At 43.6% G+C, this 23,871-nt stretch overlaps 1 protein-coding gene across 4 annotated transcripts in view; it reads left to right on the forward strand.

Moving 5' to 3' along the window:
• The window catches only part of nbeab (neurobeachin b), a gene marked incomplete at both ends in the record, with an annotated part of 283,508 nt that overhangs the window by 78,326 nt on the left and 181,311 nt on the right, over positions 1–23,871 (forward strand). For all 4 annotated transcript variants that reach the window (XM_083636986.1, XM_083636987.1, XM_083636988.1 and 1 more), the window contains 5 exons: positions 795–916; positions 5,036–5,162; positions 8,505–8,624; positions 13,155–13,301; positions 22,963–23,160. In XM_083636986.1, coding sequence (XP_083493112.1) covers positions 795–916; positions 5,036–5,162; positions 8,505–8,624; positions 13,155–13,301; positions 22,963–23,160 — 714 coding nt within the window. The remainder of the gene's footprint in view (positions 1–794; positions 917–5,035; positions 5,163–8,504; positions 8,625–13,154; positions 13,302–22,962; positions 23,161–23,871) is intronic.

Raw genomic sequence — 23,871 nt, forward strand, 5'->3', positions numbered from 1 at the left:
TAGTCAGGGACCCAACCAGTCATCAGGGAGCCAATTTACCATAGAGAGTAGAGTAGTTCCAATAGCCCCAATGACCTCTTTGAGACATTTGCCGGGACATACTGTAATGTCTACTCTAGAGGACTGGTGGACTGTCTCATGTATCTATTAGTTCTTACCATAGACTGAAATGAAATACCTAGAAATTGGCATAAAGTGACAGAACAGGTCCGTGTGTGTGTGTGTGTGTGTGTGTGTGTGTGTGTGTGTGTGTGTGTGTGTGTGTGTGTGTGTGTGTGTGTGTGTGTGTGTGTGTGTGTGTGTGTGTGTGTGTGTGTGTGTGTGAGCATGAGCAGGGATTATAATGCTGTCAGTCAGCCAATAACCTAGTGCAGAAGGTCACCCAATGCAACATAGGCTGTACAGCAGTGGTTTCAAATGTATGTCATTTTTATTGTGTTATATTGAATATTATCCAAATAATAACCTGTTAAAATGATCTATGGGAAGAGATGTTTTCCCCCTTGAGAGATGATTTAGAGACAGATGTAGATTCAGTATTTGAAGTATAAATGATTAAACTGGCATAACATTTTGTTTTGGATTTCACATTAATTTTCTTCTATAATCTTCATAATTAACCATAGAACAGAAAAAAAAATGTTTTGTTTTTACTGTCACTCAAGTTAATTTATACTTGAAAAGGATTTTGTTGAAGCAATCCCACTTATACAGTAGTGTACAGCTTTTTTGATAATTTGCTCACCTCTTGTACTCTTGTACTCATGATTGTGTATTTTGATTTCTGTCCCCAGGCCATTGCTTTACCTCCTATTGCTAAGTGGCCTTATCAGAATGGGTTCACTCTCAACACCTGGTTCAGAATGGATCCCTTGAATAATATCAATGTTGACAAGGATAAACCATATCTTTACTGGTGAGTACACAACAGTTATATGATCTTTTAAATACATATTTCCAATATCAGGAGTACACCCAGCGTTCTCACATTTGCCGCAGGTCTACATTATGACACCAAGGAGAGGAAAATTACATTTTTCTGTTTTTCATCAATCTACTGTACAGTAATTGTTTGGCTTTGTATTAGAAAACATTCCACTTTAGCAGAAACCTATAAAGCTACCAGCAGTTTTATTGACAAAGCAATATGTGTCTGATACTCTGTGACCTAAAGCGATTTACCCATCTAAGCAGATTATAACTGGTACTTGTTTTTCAAGGTTAAAATGTTTTTTTCCCTTTCTTTTTTAAAGACACGTTACTCACTTTTACTTTTTCCCCTGATGCCATGACTCATAAATGAGAAAAGAGGAATTAGGCTTGATTATTGAGATTAAAATCCATGGAGGCTTGAACGACAGTGGCTGGTACAGCCTGGTATAGAGGTGGAGCGCTGCAGGGGAAGGAAATAAGTATTAATTTAGTTTTGAATGTCTGCCACATAAGTACCCGCATACCAGCTCTTGTAGAAGCTTGAGGGTAATTAGTGCTAAAAATCAATAACCCAGAAGTGTGGTGTTTATCGGCTGCAGTTCAGGCTATCTGGGAGAGGAGCCTTGGGATAAAAGCGCAGAACAGAATGGGACAACATAAAGGAGTTGTGCAAGGACAATGAAAGAGAGGGAGAGAGGGAGGGAGGAAGGGAGAGAGAGAATGGATAATCAAGAAGAAACCGTGGTGCAGTGGGCTGAGAGGGGGAGAATGTTCCCACTAATTACTCAGAGATAACAGTAGTGTTTATGATCTGCTGGAGGCCATTGCTTTTGCTGGACAACACTGTCTAGATGAAAGAACCCACTCTCCTTGGAAGTGCTTGTTCTGCGGTTCTCTCCCGTATAACATGAAAAAGGAGGAAATACATATTGGTTAAGTCAAGATGTTTTCACGTCAAGAACCCCGAGACCAGGGGTCAACAACCTAGGGCATGGGGTCCACCTCTGGCACGTGACGGGCTAACCAGTGGCACTGCAGCACACGGTAGCAATAATAAGTGCGCAATTGAGATTTTTTTCTAGGAATGTTTGAAATGCCCTGATTTCACAGCTATTTGCAGTTACGCGGCCTGTTAGTGCCCTTCGTTTTGCCCTCTTGCCCTTCAAAACTGAGCCATAGGGGTTGAAATCAATTCCCTGGGAAATGGGACACTACTCATTACGTCATAATTTTTGCCAAATTGGGACAATAAAGCTATTTCTGGTTCAAACAGATTGAATGAAGTCTGTAGATTCTCATAGAAACACTATTTTGTCATCATATTGCATATTTATACAAATTAAATAATTAAATTCCTGAGACATACAAACTTATTTATATTTAAATTCAGGATACCCAATTGTTGTACATAAAGTTGTATTAAACCATATACTATATTGTTAGTTGCCTGGTGTGCTCGGGAGTAACTGAAAAACATGATTATAACATTACGTTGATATGTCCTGGTTTTCAGATGTGTGAAGTGCCAACATTTTATTCTGGCAATTAGGTTGCTTTCTAATCGGGAGATGTACCCATTCCATTTTCGTTGGGCCTGGTGTCCAGCAAGAAAAGATTTTGCCAGACAAATGTGTTGGTCACATTTCCATAACACTTAGAAACAGGGCTGGCTGGCCGGTGGGTGAGAATAACGATGGGATTTTTCTCTCGGCAACAAATCTGGTTCTGTTTTCCTGATGATGGGAAGTAATGTTAATATGTTGAATCCAGTTGAAAATGAAACCCAACGGATTTGACAATAAATTGGTGCGGCTGCTGCCGGTGTCTGGGTTTTCGCTCTCGTTCTCTCTCTCTCTCTTGTCTGATGAATACAGCGCTTCACCGTGCAGCCCCTCCTCTCCTTTTGCAAAAGACAGACAATGTCAGGTCCTCCAGCTAAAACACACACACACACACACACTCACACACACACACACACACACACACACACACTGCACGAGCAAATTTGAAAATGACACTTCATATCAAAAAGGTTGCCGACCCCTGCCCTAGACTGACACAAATTAGACCACGGACCCCCATTTGATCCGATTCTGTCCCAGGGCCCATCTGATAAGATTTTTGCTTTCAGATGTTTTATTACAGAAAGTGTAATAACCCCATGACCAAAATAGTTATACATTCTGTCATTGTGTTACTTATGGATGGAATTATAGTGAAAATAAATGATTCCCCTTTTTCCTGGGGACCCCCTGGAACCCTCTCAAGGACCCCCCGGGGGTTTCCAGGACCCCATTTGAGAACAACCTGGTTAAGCTAGTCAGTTATTAGTATTCATGTGGCACCATTTCGGTTCTTATTGTCACAGAGTCACAAAAAGGGGTGAGATACGGCGTGCTAATCCTGTTTATGCACCGAGTGGCTCATTGCACAGTGGCAGAACCTGAAGGAAAATAAATAAATGACGTCTCCTCAGAAGCAGACCAAGGTTGCTGCTCTCTTCTCGTACGAGCGGGAGACAGGCTAATCACAAGCAGGCATGTGTCCTGCCACTGGTGCAGCCTGGCTGGCTCAGTCAGCGTGCGACAGTCAGGTCTGGGACTCTGCATGTCCCTCTCGTCCTGCACACGTCCCACAGCATGAAAGCCTAATCTCTCTTTATCAGCCCTGCCAAAGCGGTCAGTCACTGCTTGTCTTGTTGATCCCAGTGGGTGGCGATGGTGGGGGCTTTGAAGATGGTACACCGCTATAGACATAAAAAGAGTGTAGGAGTGTAGAGTGTAGATGTCAGCAGTACAAAGATGTTATTGTCCAATTCAAGCAGGGAAAGAAAGGCGAGCTGGTGTGGCATTGCGTGTGTGTGTGTGTGTGTGTGTGTGTGTGTGTGTGTGTGTGGCTGGGCGATAATTTCATATTATCGTTTATCGTCTTTCTGTGGAATCATATTGTGATGATATATACAGTATATTATCACAATAGTATTGATATTGTGAAGATATTTTCATATTGCGACACATTTCTGCTGTCTAAATTTATTGGTGACGAGCACATTTTACTTAAAACTCTCATAAAATTAGGTATGGTAGGAATATTATTTGAATATTTCTGTTTTGTTTGACATCACACCTAACATTTCCATTCGGTTCAATGAGATGAACATTTATTATGATTTTGCATACATGAACCATATAGTTATATATATTGATATCGGGGAAAATTATCATGATTATCATGATATCGGGGGCGGCTTTAGCTCAGGAGGTAGAGCGGGTCGGCCAATGACGCAAGGGTTGGCGGTTCGATCCCCGCTCCCTCCCAGCTGCTGTCGTTGTGTCCTTGGGCAAGACACTTAACCCCAAATTGCTCCCGATGGTGTGTAGGCACCCTGCGTGGCAGCCTGCCGCCATTGGTGTATGAATGGGTGAATGTAGACTATCTACTCATTGTAAAGCGCTTTGGATAAAAGCGCTATATAAATGCAGACCATTTACCATTTACCATTTACCATTTACCATATCGATTTCAACCTTATTGCCCAGCCCTATTTGGGGTCAGATGTACAGGGTCTCTGCTCACACTGTATAGGGGAGGCATTCCCCCAGTGCAAACAGTAGGGAGGTTTACATCACAGGAGGCAAGAAGGAGATTAGTGTGGAGGGAATGCAATTAAGGGTGCCAGAGAGTGTTGGTCGCAGATGTTGTTGATTCCAGGTTGCTGTAGGGTATTTTCCTCTTCTGATCGCTTTAGGATAATATTCTAAATCTCAGAAGAATCTTAAATTATCTGTCAGCTGCTGTCACAAATTGCTCTGTGTCTAGCACAGGGGAGTGAAGAATGTATCCAGGAAGCCACTAATTGTGCCTCAATTATTGGTTAGTATGCATAATTACCAATGTTGCTGAAGGTAAAATGAGAAGATCTGAAGGCATGTGAAACGCTCTTAGCCTGCTGGACTTGGCAATCAGAAACCTCCCTTCTCCCTAGGGTTTCAGTGCTTATGCACATTGAAAAAGCCTCCGTTATACCCTGCTTTTTGATGAATGAATTAGATCAAGTCTGTCAAGTTTGCAGCTCATGATATTTACTTGTTTCTATTTACAGCTTTCGCACCAGCAAGGGCATTGGGTACTCTGCACATTTTGTTGGTAACTGTTTGATTGTGACATCACTCAAGTCAAAAGGAAAAGGTTTCCAGCATTGTGTGAAATATGACTTTCAGCCCAGGAAGGTAAGTGCCGCTTTGGTTTCAATCACTCATAGACTGTCATATGAGGTGAGGCTTGAAGCAGAGTACAGGTCATTCATTGTTTCACCGACTGTTAAGGCAAAGTGCCAGAGATGGAATAGTATCATACTGTCAGCTACTGTGAGTTATATCAATCTGTACACTTCCTGAGGCATGTGACCAACCCAATTTCCCCTTTGGGGATTAATAAAGTTTATCTATCTACAGACGAGATGTTAATGAGTTTGGAAAACTACTGCTAATTAGATCCGTAATGAGACCAAATTATGCTTTTTGAGTTTTGTGACATGTATTATGTTGCTTCTGCTGATTCACATACGGTATTTCACATAGCGGTGAAACCTCAGGAAACATTTTGTGTAACTTTGTCACAGCGGTTATGTTCTGAAGCCAAATAAACACACCCACACCTCCAAACACCTCGCACAACCCACTTGGAAGGTGCCGCAGTTTGAAACAGCCTGTAGTTTTGGCTATACTTACCCCTGACTAACTGCCTACCACCAGACACTACAGAGTTGTAAGTCTACAGCAATTGATGTGTTTAAGACCCCCAGAGGAGTCTTGCAGGTGTAATTGGATGTAAATGTAGATGAGCAAATGAAACTTAATTTAGCATGGAATGTCAGTCTACTGTACCTGTCCCCATAGAGAAGGCAAAGTGGCTCAAAGCATGTGTCAAACAATTAGAGACGTCACATAACACCTGAGAACTGTTCTCCCCATTCATAGTACCACTGGCTAAATATAGTTCTGTAGACGCTCTGTGAACACATGCCAAATTATGTTTTTAATTGGTTTGGGTTCAGATATTTGCTGATAAGGGCCATAGTAAATTACCTTGAGTAATTCATCATGAACATTTTCCTTCAAAGGGGGGCATGACAGAAAAAGTTTGAGAACCACTGTGGTAATCTTGACGTTCACGGTACGAGCAACTTGGTTAGGCGGTGCGGCAGCCACTACAGTTTGGTACAAGCAAATCATGCATTTGTTGCTGCGTTTGGTACTGCCTTTCGCAATGTTACATCTTTTTGATGTTAACTCAGCTTCCAAGCACTAATTAGGCAGCATTATTAAAACAATAAATCATCTTAAGTATAACTCTTCAGAGTTTACCATCAACCCCAGAAATTGGTGCAATCATTCTAGCATAGTTTTTGAGAGGCTTTCGCCCACTGTAGTCTTTCAAATAAAAGTGATTTATTGTAATCAACTTCATGTCCATTTTGCTCTTGCCATTTGGACTTAGGCTACTGTTCATGAAACAGAACCACAGTGGTAGGGATTAGGGAAATAAAGAAGAGCAGAAATCGGCTTGACTGTTGAGGGTACTGTATATGACCACGAAACAATAACCCGGGGAACAAGCACAACAAAAATCATGCTAAATGGCAACCTGAATGTGTATTACTGTTGTGAAGGACTGTAACCTCTGTAATGCATGTATGCACAAACATATACATACATTTTCTTCTCATGCATTATCAATTGTAAAACGTAGCCTTCACATGAGAATGTGTGTTCTGCTGTGTCTTCACTATGTGTACATACTCCATATTGATTGGGATTTGTTTATAGGATATTGAAGTTAGTGCTAGCGCTAATGCAAGACATGCAATGTGCCTGTCTTTGCACTGCACAGCATTACTGTCATTATTGTGATCATGTTTGGAGATGGAAATAAACGATGTGGTGATTCAGCAAATTATGGGTTGAACTACAACATGTATAATAATTGATTGGATTTATACAGCGCCTTTCAAGACACTCAAAGCGCTTCACATATCATGGGAGGAGAGGGGAGGGAACTCAACTCATCCACCACTGATGTGTAGCACCCACCTGGGTGATGCACGGCAGCCAGTTTGCGCCAGAACGCTCACCACACATCAGCTATCACGGTGGAGAGTTGAGGACTGAATGTGCCAATTAAGAAACAAGGGATGATTAGGAAGGCCTGTTTGAGAGTTTAGCCAGGGCACCAGGGTTACACCCCTACTCTTGCGACGAGTGCCGGTGGGATCTTTAATGACCACAGAGAGTCAGGACCTCGGTTTAACGTCTCATCCGAAGGACGGTGCTCACTCACAGGCAGAGTCCCTGTCTCTGCCCTGGGGCATTGGGGAGATTATTCATCAGACCAGATTATTCATCAGACCATTCGGACCAGAGGGGAAGAGCACCTCCTACTGGTCCTCCAACACCACTTCCAGCACCAGTCTCCCATCCAAGGAGTATCCTAGGCCAGACCTGCTTAGTTTCCCAAGGAAAGCTAGTAATGTACTGTAATGCAGGAGCCACTGGTGCTGACAATTGTATTGTTTTTTAATTTAAAAATAAGGAAACCAGTGAGGGGTAAAATTGAACAAGATACATGTTTATAATGTCTGGTCTTATTATATTGCCTACATCAGTGCCATAGTGGGTGAAGCTGCAATTGTTTTTTAGGTTAACTGTTGCTTTTGCTATTTTCATGAATGAGCTAAAAAAGCTGCACTAGAAAATAAAAGCTAAACCAGCATTTTAACAGCAAGTTATGGCTTTTGGGAATTGCATGGACATGCATTAGCATCCACAAATCCACCAGTTTACATATCAAGAAATAATGCCCAAAGGTGAGGCTTGTAATGCGTTATAAATTTGAGAGTAAATGTCATTTCCACAGCTTTTTAGTTGCAAATCTACCCAACATTTACTATTTGAGTCCCCTGGTCTCTCTATTCTGAGATTTCTGTACCCACTTGACATCTTTTAAAGTCATTTTCATGATATTGCTATAGTGTCTTATCCCTGAGTAATTGCAGCCAATGTCTGACATGGCTTTGTGGGGATTTGAAAAATGAGTACCGTAGTCTTGCCTTCTAGTCTTAGTCTAGTCTTGTTTCTACTGATCTGTTATTAATGATGATCCGATGCAGATTTCTGAACATTAGGTTGCAAAGCCCTATGGCTGAGCTTACAAGTAACTTTGGGCTTCATCTGAATTTCCTGGTTTTAAAAGAAGCAAAGTGGATATGCTGAGCATAAATGTTGGCAGTGTTGCTACTACTATACACTACAGTATCAATCACACTCATTCATACTAGTCTTTCAGATGGTATCAAATAGTTAATGTAAAGTTGTTCTCAAATAAAAAAATAATCACCTGTATTTATAGTATGGTGGTAATCATATGGTGGTAATCATAAATTGAATGAATTGAATGTTATGTGTGTGTGTTTTTTTACATCTTAATATGTGACCTGTACTCTGGCTTAGTTATGAATGAGAGAAAGAGCGATATGTAATCATGGTGTAATCTGACCCTCTTTTCACCCTCAGTGGTATATGATCAGCATAGTCCACATCTACAACCGCTGGAGGAACAGCGAGATCCGATGCTACGTTAACGGGCAGCTGGTTTCTTATGGAGACATGGCATGGCACGTCAACACAAATGATGTAAGCTTCCTGGTGTCATTTTTTCTCTGCTTTTGATGTTTATCGCCTGCCGGGCTGACCTAGGCTGCTGCTTGATCATCCCGGACAGCTGGAAATTATGAGTGTAAAAAAGATACATACATCTTCAGCAGTGCTCAGTGATGAGAATGAGTTTTACCATAGCAACATAGATTTCTCCCGGGAGTATGGCGGGTATTTCAGTCTTAATTTGAATAGCCATTTGTCAGAGAGAAGGGCTAGAGGAGAGGATGGAAGAGAGAACATTACAAATGGGGGGAATAGATCCATGATGTATAGTAAGAAACAGTTTGAATCTAGAAAGCTACTTGTGTGTGTAGAGAGGTTATCGCGGATGCCTGGTCCAGCACTATCGGCCTGAACCTTTCTTTGTCATGTGTAAATGTGAGTGTTTCAGTAATGATAGGGTTAGGGCACCTGGGTAGTGCAGCGGTAGATGCCCTGCCTACCAACATGAGGGTCACAGGTTTGTGCCCTTGTGTTGCGTCCGGCTTGGACAGGCATCCATCCAGGCACAATGGGTTGTGTCTGTGGGTGGGAAGCTGGATTAAGGGTATGTGTCCTGGTCGCTGCTCTAGCGCCTCCTCTGGTCGGTCGGTGCATCTGTTCAGGGGGAGGGGAACTGGGGGGAATAGCGCGATCGTCCCACGCACTACGAAGCCCCTCGCTGTCAGGTGAAAAGAAGAGGCTGGTGACTTCACATGTATCGGAGAAAGCATATGCTGCTCTACAACTCTCCCTCGGTAGAGGGGGTGGAGCAACAACCGGGACAGCTCGCCAGGGAGATTTACCTTTTTCACAGTACGGTAGTCATTTTGTGTCTAAAAGGCAGGGTAAACAGGTGCATCCAAAACATTAATGAGGGTTTCCAACTACCAATCTATTTACTGTAAGTGTACCAGTGCTGGGGCCCTCATTAATGTTTTGGTTGCACATGTGTTTTACTCTGCCTATAGAGAGCCGCAGGGATGACGTATTTTTGTAGTCGGAACGCGGAAGTCCCGGACTTCCTGGTTCTTCACTGTTTCTGTCTATGGGATTTTTGAATGGGTTTTTGCCGCGGTGCTTCAAATAAGGTCTCTGGGCAAGGCAAGCTTAATCAAACGTGAACCAGAGTTCAGTCGGATAATCTTCACACATGAGGACCACTTTCATGAGTTTTGTAGCGTAAATGCGAGCCCTAGAAGTAAAAAGGTCGAGCTAAGCTAATCCAGAACTACACACTGTCGCATAGGCTTCCACGTCACGTCAGCACTCAACCTGGACTGTTGTTGATGTGTGCACTGATTACTCCGGGCTGAACGGGCTGAACCAGGTGAGGGAAAGAGCATTTCCGTGTTCGTCCTTTGAAGTGGTGACGTTATTGACGTATATATCCCCATCGACTCAACAGTGTAGTCTGATTTGATCTTCTGAAGAGAGCATTTGAGTTGCCCCAAACGCATCTTTATAGATATATACAAGTTAGACATTATGTCCGATCCAAGATTCGCAATTTTGACGTTCTCCCAGATGAACATGTTTTTTTTGAGGTTTTGTTAAGCCCTCCCAACTCCAGGCATCTTATTTCTAAGTTTGTGTGTTTGTTCGACGATTGCATTAAGGCCCCCACTGAGAGGATCAAAGAGGCGTGGCAGGAGGAACTTGGTGTGGATCTGTCTGAAATCATATGGGACAGGAGTCTGTCTGTGGTCCAGCTCTGTTCAATTAATAGTAGACATCAACTTATCCAATTTAAAGTTGCTCACCGTCTTCATTACTCCAAGCATAGGTTACACAAGATATATCCTTCGGTCTCACCACTATGTGATAGGTGTCGGGTGTCGGAGGGCACACTGTCCCATGCTTTTTGGTTTTGCCCTTCACTATCAGGATTCTGGGCCAAAATATTTGACTGGTACTCTAAGGCCTACAAAATAACCCTCCAACTGGAGGCGGAACTCGCCATCTTCGGCTGCTCGGAGTCCTCTTTGCTCCTCCCAACGGCCGTGCAGCAATCTCTGACACAGGGAATGACAGTTGCCAAGAAACTAATTTTGAAGGAATGGAAGTCCTCCTCTCCACCTTCTTTTCAGCTGTGGCTGACAGACATGATCTCAGTTATACGTATGGAGAGACTCAGATTCCAGAGGTCAAATTCTCTAAGGAAATTTTCCGTTATTTGGGACCCGTTCCTGACCTATTTTGATCAGGCTAAAAGCGGTATTTGAGTTTCTTTGGGATCCTTTGCACAGTATATATATATATATATATATTTTTTTTTTATCGATTTGTAAGCACATTTTGACATTTTGTAGCATTGTAATGTTGAATGTATGTATATATGTTTTTTCTTTTCTTTTTTCCTGTTCTTGTTTTGTTTTCTTTATGTTCTGAAAAAGTAAAATAAAATAATAAAAAAAAAAAAACAGTGTAGTCTGATTTAGCCGTTTGCTAGCTAGCCGCCCCTTTTAACGGCACGTAAAAGCTTCAAAACTCATAAAAGTGGTCCTCGTGTGTGAAGATGATATTACTAAACACTGGTTCGCGTTTGATTAAGCCAGCGTTGCCCAGAGAGATTATTAGAAGCATCGCGCCAAAAACCCATTCAAATGAACAGTGAAGAACCAGGAGTGTTAGCATCGACCGGACTCGTTCCTGCGGCTCTCTATTAGACACAAAATGGCTGCTGTGAAAAAGGCCCATTGTATAAGGCCCAAGTATAATCTGGCGGGGGGGGGGGGGGGGGGTTTGAATGATGCACAGTCAGAATAAGAGCTGTTGTTCCCACGTAGAACTCATTGAGCCAAATTTAAAAAGCAATTAACACTTTGTCTCAGGCGTAGATGAGGCATACAGTATCACCGGAGGGCACTTCATACCTATATCTATAATGGAAGATTGCCCAAATGACAGCTGGAGATATAAACACATTTCATTAAATATTCCATTACTTTAACTATAGCAGCATCAATTTGTGAAGGGCAGGTTTTTGCAGAAATTTCTCCACTTCTGAAGAGAAAGTTTAGTGGAAGTAAGTATCATTATGGTGATAATTATTTTATCTGTGATGGTTGCACTAATTGCTGCATCACTGTTGCATTGAGAATCACACCACAGACACTCCCAGAACATACTTACAGTATATAGAAAAAACACCCTGTCTCACCTGAGTGAGACACATCATCAGAAGGTATAGAATAAACCCTCATGAAATATTCACAACTTTTCTTGCATCTGGATCATTTCATAAACAACAACTGCCGGTGCATCTGTTGTCTCTGTGGCTATATTTCCATGCCACAACTCCATCAAATTGAGATTAATTTGAGTCCTCTAACATGCTGTGAACAATGGGGCACATAACTGATAATAAATTATATTCAAAGTATGTTACATGATGCATGGTTTGGTGCCAGCTGCATTAGGCTTATGGCAAAGTACAATGATGGGTGATTTTTTTTTAAGATAGGAATGGTTTGCAGCTTAAATAACAAAATTAAAGAAGAAATAATGAATGGATAGCAGTCTGTGTCTGGCTTCACCCAGTCATCTCAACTTGTAGACTAGCTTATATCTACTGTAGGTTTGCATTCTGTAATATTTAATTCCATGGATCATGGCCTATTCACGTGAGGGAGATATCATTTTGACCACTGTTTGCCATCTTGCCCCAGCTGTAAGTCTGGGTAATTGGCTTAGTAGGCTATATATTTACACAAAGCTTAGTTGAAGCAGATGTCTGGCAAGGTGTATTTTTCTTCAATACAATTTTGGTATGACATAATTTCTGAAGAAAAAGTTGTAAAAATTACATTCTGAATGATTTATTTTTTTGTGGAGAAAAACAATCAGGGGAGACTGACACTCTTGACAGGGTTACATATAAAGGTGTACACAAGCTTAATTAACACAATTTTGTTTTCAGTTGTTCTCAATCATTTGTGTAGATCTCCATATTGTCGGTTTCCCCACTCACTATCAGGCTAGCACACTTTGAAGTCTTTCTTCACAAAGGCGGTTAGCAGGAGGTTCCCTTCACTGATTGTGTAATTAACTGCTGCGGTTGTAAATTAGACATCAACTTTTGCATCGAATGTAAACACCGCTCAAACTCTCACTCTCCCAGGGGTTCTATTGAGCCTTCTAATCTTTGTAAATCAGGGCCATTGTTTTTCTCTGTCAGTAGGGGATCGTCAAGACGGATACTGAAACAACATCGAAGAAGATGAAAGCAATTGCTTGCCTTCCCTGCTGATTCGGATCGTTGTATGAAAATGAATTTCCCAGCCCAAAACACAATATTTAGATTTCCTGCAGGCTTGGTGTAAAAACTGTTCAGACAAACTTCAGCAGAATGTTCTCAACCTGTGGTTCTGTCTCCAGTGTTTTCTTATTTATCCTGTCGGCTTCTCACTTTTCCCTCTGCCTAATCTCTTTGTCACTCAGCTGTCTGGGAAGTCGGGATATTTTGTTGCTCCTGTCCTGAAGTGTGGAAGGACGTGACCTCTCCTTCTCTGTGTCCCTCTCCAGAGCTACGATAAGTGTTTCCTGGGCTCCTCGGAGACGGCGGACGCTAACAGAGTGTTCTGCGGGCAGCTAGGCGCCGTCTACGTGTTCAGTGATGCTCTCAATCCAGCACAGATATTTGCAATTCATCAGCTAGGACCAGGCTATAAGGTATGTACTCGACTGTGGCTAAATTAGATTACATGTAAGCAGTCTGCATCATATCAATCTGTGAGATCAATGCTGCCGTGCTGCTGTTGCCTTGTGTCTCTATCCTGGGAGCTATGCCGTTCTGCTCAGATAAATGGCTGCATAAATTACCCACTCCTGAGGAATAATGGCACAGTACATGGAGGGAATGAGCAGGTACTCAGGGGGGGATAAAGTCCTGAGCTTTTATCAGCTGCAGCAGGTGTAGCGCTCCTAAGCTAACCGACAATAACCAAAAGATTTGGAATATAGAAAAGCTGACCTACGCAGAATGGGATTCAATGGGGAATGTTTATTCTTGTGATGGCTATTCTAAGTATTTGCTTTGTAAGTTTAGTTGTTTACTCCTCTTTCCCCAAGTATACCACTCATCTTGAGTAAGTAATGCGCTCTCAATTTGTACACAAATTCAGTTGAGAGTATGCTCTTACTCCCTCTCTCGCCTTCATTTTTGTTTTTGCCTCCGATGTTCAGGAAGCATTGCTGTTAGTTCACATAGTCTAGGAGTTGCACCCTGCACTCAGTTGCACCGGGTTCATTTAGTTAATAGAGACTTTTGGTGTTACGATCCATCAATATGTTTCATTGATCTTTTGGGCGTTTTTGCTTTTATGAGAAGGTTTAATACAGAAGATGAGTAAAATCAGAATTCTAAGTTTAAAGTCAGAATCTGAGAAATGTCAGAATTAATTCTAAGTTAAAAGTCAGAAATCTGACTAAACTTAGAATTCTGACTATTCTCTGAATTCTGTGTTTAAAGGAAGGCTTTGCTGATTTTCAACCCACTTTGTATCATTGCAATGTCAGTCATATTATGCAGATGGGCAGCCTTTACCTTGTCTTCGTGTTTTCCTGTGCCGAGAGCTCCGCACTTCATTGCAGAATGACGCAGAACGCATCATTCTGACACGGAAGTGAACAGATGTTCTGCTCGAGGGCGCCTGTTCCAACTACAGATTGTTCCTTTTTATTTTCTCTGTATGCGCACATCCACAGAGAATCACATGGAGAGCCTTAACGAGCATTAATGACCCACACCAGCTGGCAGGGACGGCGTTTCTTCAGGCAGTCGAACGGGGAATTCTCAATGTAGAAAACATATAGAGAAGATAAACACTGTCCATCTGCTTATATTACAGAGATGATAGTGATACAAAGCATTCCTTTAAGTCAAATGTCTTGTGTGTACTGCAGAAAGCAGTGGCAATCAACAGCATCAAGTCAGGAATATAGACTGTTGAAGACTGTGAGGCAGATGCTTTACACAACAGTCAGGCCTGTGGATGCCTGGTGATCCCCAGGAGAGCCGATCATCTTGTCTTTTCTCTAATCTCCGGGGACTTCTTGTTTCCCTCCATAATTGTAGTTCCAGACCTCTGATTACAGAGCGAACACACAGTGGAGCGACCCTCCACATTCCTTGAAATAATGGAGATGGTATCCCGGGGAGGCAATTACCTACATTTTGATGAAGGTGTGAATGGGGTTGCTTGTGGGGTTCGGGATTGGGCCAGCCAGCTGAGTTGAGGAGATAGGTCAGGGAGCAGCCGGGGCCACTGATTGGTTGGCACAATGAGTGTGGCTGTGGTGTCTTGGGGAGCAGAGGCCTGTCTGTTTTCATCTCGAGCTGCCAGGAGCAGTCTGTGTGCACGGACACCTACATCTGCTATCAACGTTGTACTTCCAACTGTCTCTGTCTCAGCTGTGCTCCACGAAACAGCTGTACTGATGTACGATTCCTTTTCTGATCCAAGCTCATCTCACCCATATTTGACAGGCGTCCCCCTTTGCTAACATACATTATTTCATCTAACTCTGAAATGCACAGGTAATTGCTGCCTAAGGTTCCTATTTCTACTGCACAGTATGACTTATGGATATGAAACTAACAGATCTGTTACTGGAATCTTATATTTGCAGAGCTCTTTTCATGTAAAATCATACTCTGCACCTGCATGGACCACTGGTACTTCATTTAAAGCACCATCCAGTTCTCTCTAATATTGCCCTTTTCCCCCTCGGGTTTCCCCCACATTTTCTCCCCAGTTGTACTTGGCCAATTCCCTGTTGTTGCTCCACCCCCTCTGTCGATCTGGGGAGAGTTGTACACTAGCTTCCTCTGATGCATGTGCAGTCGCTAGCCGATTCTTTTCACCTGACAGTGAGGAGTTGGATGTAGCAGCGCGTGGGAGGATCACGCGATTCCCCCCAGTTCTCCCCCCAAACAGGCGCCCCGACCGACCAGAGGAGGCACTAGTGCAGCGACCAGGACACATCCCCTTATTTCAGCTTCGCACCTGCAGACCCGGCCAATTGTGCCTGTATGGACGTCTGACCAAGCTGGAGGTAACACAGGGACTCGAACCTGCGACCCTCGTGTTGGTAGGCAGGGAATCTACCGCTGCATTATCCAGACGCCCTAATATTGCCATTTATAGGACAGACTTCACGTTAGGAGCATTTTCAGGCATTCAGAAATAACGTTGAGGGACCATGGTGGTTATACAAAGACCCTGGGGCTGACAGCAGCGGATTATCATATCTGACTGTCATTCATCACTGCTGGTTTAGAAGTGTTCACAAGCCTTGGTTACAGACTAGGAAGATGTAGGCTGAGTGAGTCACACAAGGGAATTGCGTTACAGTTTTCTGAGACGTAACTGGGCATATAGAATTTAATTCCCAAGAGTGAGGCGCACGGCCCAGCACGTAACAGGCTGCGAGCTGCCGGAACTGCAGGACCTATACACCCAGCGCTGCCTCAAGAGGGCCCGGAGAATAATCAAAGACCCAACCCACACACTCAACAACCTGTTCTCCCTGCTACCATCAGGGAGGAGATACGGAAAAACTCGGACAAGCAGGCTGAGGAATAGTTTCATCCCCCAAGCCACCAGACTCCTAAATAATAAATAAACACACCCAATAATGACTCAAACCCCTGGTTTGTGCAATACACTATATATGGGCAACACCAATACTATGTACGACAACAGATTTAGCAAACGCAATCCCACGACAGAGTTAAAAGAAAAAAAACATCTTAGTGTGTTTAGGCTGGTTAACCACTTTTCTCATTCCAGCTTAGGGAAAAATGGTCTAGTCTAGTGTCCTAACATCTGTCACTCACAGCTATATTAACTGACAGCTGTACTGTACACAAAGTATTAGTCATTGAGTGTAGTGTCCAGCTCTGCCTACATGTACATTGCAGTGACTACCCACTCCTGTAGGTTCTCCCTGTACAACATCTGCAAATGTCCGACCATTTCTTATGAATCAGAATCAGAATCATCTATGTTCTTTTAATTGTAAAATAAATCAAATCAGTCAAAACAATGAAGCATCATGCTCTTAGAGGTCCTATCTTTGCCATCTTTCATCGTCACTTATGTTGTATTATGTCACCTTTGCCTGTTGGAACTTGCCAACACTGCTATGCAGTATCCAGCACAGAAGAGTGTAGAAGATGTGACTGCACATCCCTGGTTCTCCCTGGTCAAATAAAGACAAATGTTATCTCTTTGCAGGGAGGGACCATACAATATATCTGCACAATATTACATGACAAGCTCACATCTACATGAGAAAGTTGGAGTTAGATTGGTGATTGGTTTTCAGTGTGACATGATGTTGGCGCTGTAGGCTTGCTTTAGATGTTGAGGCCCACTACTTGCTCTGCAGCAGGTAACATTAATCTGTGTGCAGATGTTGAACACATCTGCAGCCCTGTCAGCTTGTAAACGGCCCAAGCTGTCAATAGAGCAACACATCATTAAAGAAGCCCCAAAACACCTGTCTCATTTAGTCCTTTCTTCTACCAACCTAAATGAACCCGACAAAAACAACACAAATTTCAAACAGAATCGGCAAGTATTGACTTGAAGTATGTACTGTATATTGACTCCATCCCCAATCTGTGATTTCATTGTCCAGTCTTACACTAACTGGCCCCACAAAACATCTCAGGCGAAGGTGGCTGAAGATGTAAGTGCCATTTCTTCGTTCTTCTGCTACAGTCAACATTAGCATTGTATTTTTGCATTTTTCAACTTCATGCATTCAGATGAAATTATTGCATCTCTAGCCATTGTTTCAGATCAGTGATCACGGAGAACTAAGAATGAGTCTATAGACCTTATTCGCTAACCCCGGACAGCGCCATATTGTTGACATACCGTCCTGCAGCTGACAACTATAGTAACGGCCTTATTGTCGTTTCTGTTCCATTACAAAATAGCGATAGTGATGACAGCAATAAAAAACCCAGAGTTGTTGTTTGTATGCTGCCATTAATGCCTGTAATAATAAACAAAATAAAAAACGAGGTGAACAGACTTTGCTGTGAGGAGCTGTCAGAAAGTTTCACCTGTCTTTCTCCCAACTATCCACACACATCTCCTGTGTGCCGACGTATCCTCCGTCTCGCTCCCTTCACGTCTGAGGACGGTAGAGATAGAAACAAACCACGGGGACTTTATTGCTGTCATTACTACAGCCATGCCTAACACAGGTCACCATCCGAACACAAGTGGAACGATACAGGTAACGCTAACGGCGGCTAGCTTCCTATAAACGCTGCTCTCACATAGGTTGTCACTTAAAGCTGCAGCGCTATGTCAACAATATGGCGGCGGTGGGCGTGCCCGTACGTGAGTGACGTCAATCGAATAAGGTCTATAGGCAGGCTTCATGCAGCCTGGGAGTTTCTCCAGCTTGTCAAGTGTACGTCTGCTGGGGCATCTGGGTAGTGTAGAGGTAAAAGCACTCGCCTACCAGACCTGGGTTCAATTCCCAGCATCAGTGCTTCCGGCTTGGTCAGACGGTCCTACAGACACAATTGGCTGTATCTGTAGGGAAGCTGGTGTTGTATGAGCACTAGTGCCTCCTTTGGTCAGTCAGGGCGCCTGTTCGGGGACCTGGGAGGAATTGCGTGATCCTCCTACACATTACGTCCTACCAGTGAAACCCCTCGCTGTCAGGTGAAAAGAAGCTACTGGCGACTGCACGTGTCGGAGGAAGCATGTGCTAGTCTACGGCTCTCCCCAGATCGGCAGATGGGGTGGACCAACGGGACAGCAAGGGCAATTGGCCAAGTACAATAGGGGGAGAAAATGGGAGAGAGAAAAGTGTATGTCTGCTGCTGCGAAGGAGTAAGGGGGATGCCCTTTGTCAGTGGTAGCCTCCGGTGCTGGAAGAGTATGGGCCAACTGTGCTGTAATCCTTTTGTATTGAGTGGCTGGCCTCTGTGGACTGATGCTGTCATACTACAGGGGTCATTAACCACAACCCATGGGATCATTATTTCACACTGCGGCGGGACTCTGCTGCACTGACATGCTGGGCACTGGAGCTTGTTATTTCTCATCTTGGTGTCTGTTGGGTTCCACAAGTAGGAACTTTGAAGGGTGTTGAGGAGACTACATGACACATGCAGGCTGATGGGTGGCCTTGATCATAGCAGATAGGCAAATGAACCGAAGGCCTCTTTTGCTCTTTGATCGTGTATCTGGAAGGAGGTACACCAACTAAAGCGGCACGCTCCCTTTACTGTCTGATACTTCCTTGTAGATTGCTTGCTGCACTAATGCCGCCTGGTAACAACCGCTCTAGCCAGTATACAAGCATTTGACTAATATAGTTTGAATTGACACCAGGACAAAGTTACACAAAGTAAACTTACCAGACTCCAAAGTGCTCAATGTATTTTCTTTCAGAACAAGCTTATTTATATGCGGTGCCTCTGAATATTCCTAGCAGCTATGCAACATAAGGGATATTATTAAACATCTGATGTGGGATATTAATTTTAAAGATTGCCATCTGCTTAAAATAAATGTGCATTTCAGCAGGGCAGTCAAAATGGAATCTGTTCCCTTCACTTCCACCATTTACTCTTCTGCTACCTTGCTGAAAAGAAGCAAGCAAGATTTAGGAGCATTTTAGGCTCGGTGCACAAGCTGTGTTTGTTTGCATTGTGTAACAGATCTATCCTGTCAATGAACAGTAATCCCTTTAGAAGCCGCTGGTTGTTCCCACACTATCACTTCAACTCCCCCTGTCTCTCCTTATCTTTACCACAATCCCCCTGCTGTCCATGGCTGTGACAGCGAAGGAAGATTCTCTCATTAATTATTCAACCCCCCCCCCCCCCCCCCCCCCCCACACACACACACACACACACACACACACGATGAGAGGGCTTGATATCGCTATTAAGTATATTCCATTCACACGGCATTGACAGATTAATTGAACTCATCTGCCAACAGCTAATTGATTGAGTACATTAAGACTGCTCCATTATCGATCAGCTATTTGTTATGTTAGCCATAATGAATGTGTTACTGAGCCACTGAGCATGATGGAGCCTCCAGTTCCTTATAGCCAGCTGTCACTCTGCCGTGTGACGTCTGAGTACATGCCACCTGTCACGACTGCTGCCACTTCCAGCTGAATCACCTCATCCAGTCCTGCTCCCTGTCCTTTACCCACTCGTCATCACCCAGTCCTGTTCCCTGTCCTTTACCCACTCCAGTCATCACCCAGTCCTCCTCCCTGTCTTTACCCACTCCAGTCAACACCCAGTCCTCCTCCCTGTCCTTTACCCACTCCAGTCATCACCCAGTCCTGTTCCCTGTCTTTACCCACTCCAGTCATCACCCAGTCCTGTACCCTGTCTTTACCCACTCCAGTCATCACCCAGTCCTGCTCCCTGTCCTTTACCCACTCCAGTCATCATCCCTGTCTTTACCCACTCCAGTCATCACCCAGTCCTGCTCCCTGTCTTTACCCACTCCAGTCATCACCCAGTCCTGTCCCCTGTCTTTACCCACTCCAGTCATCACCCAGTCCTGTTCCCTGTCTTTACCCACTCCAGTCATCACCCAGTCCTGCTCCCTGTCTTTACCCACTCCAGTCATCACCCAGTCCTGTTCCCTGTCTTTACCCACTCCAGTCATCACCCAGTCCTGTTCCCTGTCTTTACCCACTCCAGTCATCACCCAGTCCTGCTCCCTGTCCTTTACCCACTCCAGTCATCACCCAGTCCTGTTCCCTGTCCTTTACCCACTCGTCATCACCCAGTCCTGTTCCCTGTCCTTTACCCACTCGTCATCACCCAGTCCTGTTCCCTGTCCTTTACCCACTCCAGTCATCACCCAGTCCTCCTCCCTGTCTTTACCCACTCCAGTCATCACCCAGTCCTCCTCCCTGTCCTTTACCCACTCCAGTCATCACCCAGTCCTGTTCCCTGTCTTTACCCACTCCAGTCATCACCCAGTCCTCCTCCCTGTCCTTTTGTCCTTTACCCACTCGTCATCACCCAGTCCTGTTCCCTGTCCTTTACCCACTCCAGTCATCACCCAGTCCTGTTCCCTGTCCTTTACCCACTCCAGTCATCACCCAGTCCTGTTCCCTGTCTTTACCCACTCCAGTCATCACCCATTCCTGCTCCCTGTCCTTTACCCACTCCAGTCATCATCCATCCCAGTGTTTCCCTCCATCTCTCTCCATGTTTCCCAGCAGTCAGTGGTTGCTATTCATTTTCCAATCAGCCACACCCTATTGTAAGACTCTGTTTTTCTCTGTTACCCGTATCCTGATTACCTGAGTTCTGCCTGTGTCAGACTTGGCACTGTTTGCTATTTATTCCCTGGCTGCTTTTTGCTTTGACCACTTGCCTGCATACTGTTTTGAGCCTGCCTGATGTTTTGGACTTTCTACCTGGTACCATTTTCCAGCTGCCTGCTGCTTGGTCTGAGTGTCTATTTTCTGGGTCATTCTCTGGTTCGCAAAAACACAAGAGATTTCAAGACCCATCTGTCCTAAAGATATTCTCAAAATACCACATAATACATTAGATTTAATATTAAAAACCCATAATGAGTTGAATATGAGTCACCAGATTGGCCATAACTCTTAGTTATCACTAGAAAGGGTTAAGTCATTAGTGTAGTTAATTCAACATAGGTTTTCACTAGTGAGGAGAATTAAATGCAATTTGAGTCACATTGATCCATCTGCAGGGCTGCCTGGAATAAAAAAATATCTGTGATGTTGGGGTTGATTGCTGAAATCCAAGATGATTGACAGAATGTTAAAAAGAGAAGGTGATATCTGGTCTATACTGTGAGCGCTACATGTCGATTTTCTCAACCTCATATTGTGCAATGTTGTGGCTCCAAGCCTTATTACTGTGAATGCGAAATGACAGAGAGCTCTGTGCCTAGATTTCAGGTGTTAATTTGAGTGTATTTTCAGCTATATTGAATAAACATTTAGAAAACTCTTTTCTGTTTGTCCTTGCAGCCGATGTAGCCCTTTTATGGGCTTTTATGGTGTTTACTCAGCATTCTAACTCCTTGGCATACAGTACCTGCTTGTATATTGTTTAATATTTCTGTATTTCTGTATATACAGTATCTGTACAAGCTCCTTGAAACTAAAGCCCCTATTCAATTGGCACAAAAACCCACTAATATCCATAAGCTACCAGCTTTTTGTGTAAAAGTTACAAAGCTCTTTCAAATGACTCCAGACGTGGCTTTTTATCGCATCCGCTCAGATCGCCAATCGATATAAATAGAACACCCGCCCCTTGAGAACAGACGTCTATGACGAGACATAGCCTTATTACTTATCTATTGAAATATTGAGTCAACACGGTTCTCATTCCCAGGTGTCAAATACTACATGTGATTTTGGAGAAAGATTGAGACACCATGTGTTTCTCCTTTTCCCGGGTCATCAAATACATTTTGGGTCACGTCAAATGCATCAAACGTATTTGACCTTTCTTTCTTTCTTTCTTTCTTTCTTTCTTTCTTTCTTTCTTTCTTTCTTTCTTTCTTTCTTTCTTTCTTTCTTTCTGCACAGTCACTGTGGTAAAAGATATTCTTGCACATGAAGACCACCAGGGATCCTCAAAAAGCCTTTTAAAACCCTGCTATAATACAGCTATGTATACTGGCTGGTTTACTGTAGGTGAAATACCTCCAGAGGTGTTATTTAAGCCTAACAGATTTTATTCTCCCTGCTTCTTATCCCCCTTTTCCCTTATGACTAAACTGCTAAGCTGTTCCTGGCCGCCATGTTGCTGATAGCAGCTCTACTTGTTTGTCTCTTGCTGTTTGACTCTCTCTGACCTCCAAAGTGTCTTGCCTGCAGCAAAGTAACAACATAATGCAGATCTACTCATCTTACAGCTGCACTGACACAGCCCTCACTTGCTTGTTAACCATATTAAAAGTGGTTTACTTCAGTGAAAAGCAAATATGCTGTTGCCATTGTTGTTAGTATTAAGTGACAGTTTTGTGAGTCCGCTGTCACTTGTGTTGGTGATTCCAACATTACAAAATGACATTGCAGTGAAGGTATAATATGCAATGGCCTGGCTTCTTTTAAGAAATGTAACAACCATGTTTCCAAATTATGAACCACAGTATAACATGAATTTGGAAGTGTTGAAATAGTACTCATATTTCTCAGTGTGTGGGTGCGTTAATCCAAAAATGCATTTTTCCCCCTTGATATGCAGCTTGGAACCACCTGTCACTCACTCTTTCACTCTCTCTCTCTCTCCACCTCCTCTCTTCCACGGCTTTCATCTCTCCTGTTCCAGAGCACGTTTAAGTTTAAGTCAGAGAGCGATATCCACTTAGCAGAGCATCATAAGCAGGTGTTGTATGACGGCAAGCTGGCCAGCTCCATCGCCTTCACCTATAACGCCAAGGCCACTGACGCCCAGCTATGCCTGGAGTCTTCGCCGAAGGAAAATGCCTCCATCTTTGTGCACTCGCCCCATGCACTTATGCTACAGGTCAGTCACCAAAGTCAGCTGCACCGCTGTCTCCTACACTACCACAGTCCTGTCTCCTACACTACCACAGTCCTGTCTCCTACACTACCACAGTCCTGTCTCCTACACTACCACAGTCCTGTCTCCTACACTACCACAGTCCTGTCACACTACCACAGTCCTGTCTCCTACACTACCACAGTCCTGTCTCCTACACTACCACAGTCCTGTCACACTACCACAGTCCTGTCTCCTACACTACCACAGTCCTGTCTCCTACACTACCACAGTCCTGTCTCCTACACTACCACAGTCCTGCCTCCTACACTACCACAGTCCTGTCTCCTACACTACCACAGTCCTGTCTCCTACACTACCACAGTCCTGTCTCCTACACTACCACAGTCCTGTCACACTACCACAGTCCTGTCTCCTACACTACCACAGTCCTGTCTCCTACACTACCACAGTCCTGTCTCCTACACTACCACAGTCCTGTCTCCTACACTACCACAGTCATGTCACACTACCACAGTCCCATTCATTAATTTATTTCACAGTGAAAATAGAAATGTACACAAAATATAATCTGATGAATGTCTGTGTACCGAAACGTCATTCTCATCCAAGCTTCTTTTTTTTTTTTATTGCAAGTGAAGTAGACCGTGTGTGGCAGTCCTTTGTGTTAAAATGTGTCACCATAAAGATGACCCTTGCCAGTGGTTTTGGTGT

This window comes from Poromitra crassiceps, assembly GCF_964638095.1.
Source record: "Poromitra crassiceps genome assembly, chromosome: 5".
Taxonomy (NCBI): domain Eukaryota; kingdom Metazoa; phylum Chordata; class Actinopteri; order Beryciformes; family Melamphaidae; genus Poromitra; species Poromitra crassiceps.